The 5438-nt window shown below is 34.6% G+C and overlaps 1 protein-coding gene across 1 annotated transcript in view; it reads left to right on the top strand.

Annotated features, from left to right (window-relative positions):
• Window positions 1-5438, top strand: part of SI (sucrase-isomaltase (alpha-glucosidase)) — a 121514-nt gene that overhangs the window by 79172 nt on the left and 36904 nt on the right. The window contains exons 25-26 of the mRNA XM_005864148.1: window positions 566-733; window positions 2626-2826. Coding sequence (XP_005864210.1) covers window positions 566-733; window positions 2626-2826 — 369 coding nt within the window. The remainder of the gene's footprint in view (window positions 1-565; window positions 734-2625; window positions 2827-5438) is intronic.

Below are 5438 nucleotides of genomic sequence, written 5' to 3'. Positions count from 1 at the left end.
GCCATATTAAGACCCCTCTAACTTGTTCCTCAAATATTTCAAACAATGAATAAAATTAAGGACAAAATTAAAGAAATATGTATTAATAAGTATTTTCCTCCTCAGACTCTAGGAGCCTCTGTATCAAGCAAAGTGCTCAGTTTGTTCTTACCTTTTTCTTCCTTGAGAGACCTAACATGTCTTTCATACCTAGTATGCTCCAGGCATTATTCTAGGTGCTTTAAAGTTTACATATTCATTCTGTATAGCACCCCCTTTCAGTAGGGGTCATTATTGACATTTAAAAATGTGAAACAGTTGATGGTAGACCATTTTCCCCAAGACTCAAGAGCATTAAATGAAAGAACTGAGAATTTAAGATAATACTTTACCTGAGTATCTATAATTCTCATAGTTTTCCTGTTTTGAGGCACTAGCCATTTCAGTGGCATTCTATTCTATTCTTTAAGTATGATATTAAAACTACTTATGACTTGATTTGAAGAATTACTATGGTTGCTGCATTTTATAAATGTTAAATATTCTTAAATTGTCCAATGGTCAGAAATAATCTTTAATGTTTTCTTTGTCTCCAAAGAGTCTCCTAATTTACAATCTCAAGTTTAACCTTGGAAAAAACTTTACCGTTCAGTGGAATCAAAATTTCTCAGAAAATGAAAGATTTAATTGTTATCCAGATGCAGAAGCTGCAACCAAGAAAAGCTGTGAAGAACGTGGCTGTGTATGGCAACAGGTAATAAGAATTTTAATTATGAACCATGATACGGTTTTCACATAAGCATTTCATTGTAATCTTTACATATTATAATTTTAATTCTACAGCATAGAGACTAAATTCGTCTGGATAAGCATTTGGGATTTGAAATTAGGAATTCTGATAGAAAATTTATCTTTATTAATTTTCCAGATCTCGCTTAGTAAATGCCAGACTGAATGAAAGTGTAAGTTGCTTTCAGGCACTTTAGATAATATAACTTCATTTAATAAAATAGTGGTGTATCTGATGGCTGTACCTCAAAATGATCCTTGTCTTCACCCAATTTCACATTTGTACTTAATGCTGGCATCAGAACACAAACTCTCAAGGGTCCTATTGCTCTGATATCACTGAAACCTCAGATTTAAAAATCTCAGATACTAAGTCTATAGGTTTTTATACTATTTCCGTAAATTATACAGCAAGATTGATTTCATCCTAACTAAAAAATTAGCAATCTTGATGAACTAACAGTAAGAAGGATAAATAAGAATACTTATTTATACAATGATAAAGAGGAATTTATATTAGGCAAAAATAAAACTATGAAAACTATGAGAGAGACATATGTAGATTTTATAACTTCATTTAATAAAATAGTGGTGTATCTGATGGCTGTACCTCAAAATGATCCTTGTCTTCACCCAATTTCACATTTGTACTTAATGCTGGCATCAGATCACACAAACTCTCAAGGGCCTATTGCTCTGATATCACTGAACCTCAGATTTAAAAATCTCAGGTATGATGTTCATGAGTGAAGAGGGGCAGGGCTGAGTATTAAAAATAAAATAAAACCTACTCAAAGACATATTTAATTAATTAATTTTAATTAATTAGGTATTATGTGGATAAACCCAGTTTTAAAAAATGATTTGTTGAATACTAAGTCTATAGGTTTTTATACTATTTCCAACCAGGGGGCAGATGCTCAGCACAGGAGCTGCCCCCTGGTAGTCAGTGTGCTCCCATAGCAGGAATACTTCTTAACTGACCGATGGGCACCAGACACAGGGCTTACAGCTGGTGAGCGTCGCTGTGGTGGCGCGAGCTTCCCAATTGGGACTGACTAGGCATGAGCCTGTGGCAGGCGCAGCAGGGCCAGGATGAGCGGGAGTGGTGGGAAGGAATGGTAGGAGGAATTGGACTGCCGGTTTCGGCCCAATCACCACAGGCCACGCTGAGGGACCCCCACCAGTGCATGAAACCATGCACCGGGCCTCTAGTTTAATAAATAAGAAAGATTGGATAATGGATTGTGGTAAGGCAACTAGTCGTTAGTGCCACAATTATTGTTTTTCTTAGATCCTATTTTTCACCCCTATGTAAACCAATTAGCTCTGATCTTTGATCAGTATTTTTATTTCAAGTACTGGTCCAGATGTAATTGACCAATATAAGGACCAGTTATTAAATAAAAAATAATACAGTTCTGCATAAGTAGAAGAAAATAATTTTAAGTACTTGCCCTTTTGAGATTTGTTGCAGAGCTGTTTAACACACAAAAGGCAATAGTCAGTATGAAGAGAAAGAACATGCATGGATCAAAATTTATGAGTCATATACTTAATTTTTGCAAAGACTACACAATCATTCTATGTTCTGAGTTGAAAATAGAAATTTGATCCTTCTGCTCTACTGGTCTGTCTTTAGAGTTAAAATACAAATATTTTATATAACATTTTAGTACATGGTATCTTTGGTTACATAATAGATATTTCATATTGCTACTGCAATTTCACTTTATATTATACAATACAATCTGTAAAGCAAACAAAATGTGATTAAGCATGTTTACCTTACATTTTTGAAAGCCAAATATTACAATGCTTACAGTGTCTGTCAATAAACATATATTGTGTTTTCAGACTCAGTCCAGAGCACCTGACTGTTACTTTCCTAGAAATGACAACCCTTATTTAGTCACTTCAACTGCGTATTCACCAATGGGTATAACCGCTGACCTCCAGCTGAACACTGCAAATGCTCGAATAAAGCGACCTTCAGAACCCATCTCAACTCTTCGTGTGGAGGTGAAATATCACAAAAATGACATGCTGCAGTTCAAGGTATGTTTAGTATAAATAATTAAGTATTATTAATTGGATTAATGACTTATTTTTCTATATATAAAGCTAATAGCTAGATGCACATTAAATAAAGTTCTTGTTTATGCTAACTTTGTGAATAAGCATATAATAGTAATTTTCAGGGTGATTTGAGAGAGCTAGAAGGGGTTAATGGGGGAGAAAGGGGTACCTGTAATATTTTCAACACTAAAGATAAATTTTAAATATATATTTAAACCAGTGGCCTGAGAGCACAAATTCATGCACATTGAAAGAAAATTAGAAGGTGGCCGGCAGGGCAGAACTGGGCGAGATGGGCTGGACACACCCTCGAGCCAACCTCCCGCGGTCCCTCCCCAGCCAGCTGCACCTCGGGCAGCGCCAGGGCTCGAAGGGCATCTGTGGAGTGACTGGGGTCCCTCTGGCAGGTGGGGTCCCTCAGTCTGGCCTGTGAGAATCAGGCCAAAACTGACATTCCCTGAGGGGTCCCTGAGTGCAAGAGGGTACTCTGCAAAGTTGCTGTTGTAGAGTGTGGAACGCAAATGCGAGAGTGCAGTAGACTGGATTCGGGGCTGAAAGTGCCCCAGCAACAACATAACCCGTGGCCGAAGGTGGAATCACATGGCCCTGCGAGGAATCGGGGTGTGCCACCTGAGAACCACCTCTGCCAAGTTACTGAGCTCTGCAGCTCCTGCATTGAGTGTCTGCCCCCTGGTGGTCAGTGCGCGACATACCTACCGGCCGGTTGAATGGTTGCTTAGCCTTTATAAATTGGCTATATATATTGTACATATATATGGGCCATGGATAAATCACTTAGAATGCAATATGTTGCTAATATCATTAAAATAAACAAAATAAAAAAAAAGCAAGACAGGATGCTTACTATTTCCATTATTTTTACATAGTTATCTAAATATTCTGAATAATGCCTTAAGACATACAAAAACACTCAAATTTCTTTCAAAAGTTACACTTATATGTATATAAGCAAGACAGGATGCTTACTATTTCCATTATTTTTACAGAGTTATCTAAATTTTCTGAATAATGCCTTAAGACATACAAAAACATACAAATTTCTTTCAAAAGTTACATTTATATGTATATATTTTTTTACTTAAGACATCTAAAAATCCATTAAAAACAATAACACTATTACAAATAATAAGATCAGCAAAATGACTGTATATAAAATGTATTTTCAAAAAATGTTTTACTGTACACTATCATTCACCATCTAGAAATTGAAATGGTGGCAAATCCAATTAGCACAATCAAAGGAGAAGTACAGTCATATAAATACTAAAAATATTTAAATCATAGAAGTGAGTTGACTGTCTATAAGAAAAATAACTATTAAAAAGTTTTGATAGATATTAAATAAGTACTGAGGAATCCTAACTGAGAATAAATTTTTAAAAAGTTAACTCATTTTTATCAATTGATGCTTTTAAATAGTTTTCATAGAAATCTCAATGGAATATTATTGGAAACTTAATAAAAAAAACCCTTTAATTTACCTGGAAAAGTAAACATATGGCAATGACAATATTTAAAGTTTATCTAAAAAAATAGATAACATTTACAAAATTAAAACAGCATAATTGCAGTTAGAATAACTTCACAGTTTATCATAAAGTGATGACACAAAATATAACTGTATGTGTGTATATATATCACATATAATGATATACATATATATATATGTAGTTTTATATATATGTACTAGAGGCCTGGTGCAAGAAATTCATGCACAGGTAGAGTCCCTAGGCCTGGCCAGAGATCAGGGCCAATCAGGGCCTTCTGGTTGCCTGCTGGGGCCTTCCTTCTGGCTGCCAGCTGCCAGCCGGGGCCTTCCTTTGTTCCATGACACCCCCTGGTGGTCAGCACACATCATAGTGAGCAATTGAACTCCCAGTCTCCCGATTGAACTCCCAAGGGAGACACTTTGCATATGAGCCATATATATATATATATATATATGTATATAAATTAAGTAATTCAAACAAAGCTCAGAAAACAACTAGCTGCATATTTATCTTGTATCTGGCTAGTAAAGATCTTTCAAACCATAGATATAAAGACATAAAACTCATAGATAAAAATCTATGTATTTCCTAAGTAAAAAATTACATTTCAACATTAATAAACACTATAACAGAAAACAAATAAAAATGGATAAATATCTGACACCTTGGTCATAAAAAGCAAGCAATTTCAACTTATACAAACAAGAAAAATATCAAGATCTAAAAACAAGCATATAACAGAAGAAGAAATAATAATTGGGAATAAAAATATTATAATACTTATACTCATTGACCAGAAGAATAAAAGACAAATTCAAAGAATGGGAAATCTCAATGTTGAATAATCATGTGGAAAAACGTTGGTCAACATTATTAAGGAAATAAAGGACAATTTAGAACACAAACATCTTTAACGTACCATAAAACAGTATTAGAACACACAATTTGGTGAGAATATTAATTAGTACACTAATTCTGGCAAACACTTTACAAATAGATATCAAAGGGACCTTACAAATATTAGTATACTCTTACCTAATTCTTTACTTCTAAGAAATTACTGAGGAAATGAAGGCATGA

Source organism: Myotis brandtii, unplaced genomic scaffold (assembly GCF_000412655.1).
Source record: "Myotis brandtii unplaced genomic scaffold, ASM41265v1 scaffold186, whole genome shotgun sequence".
Lineage (NCBI taxonomy): Eukaryota > Metazoa > Chordata > Mammalia > Chiroptera > Vespertilionidae > Myotis > Myotis brandtii.
Note: the sequence above shows the minus strand (reverse complement) of the source record. Positions and strands in the feature narration are given on the sequence as shown.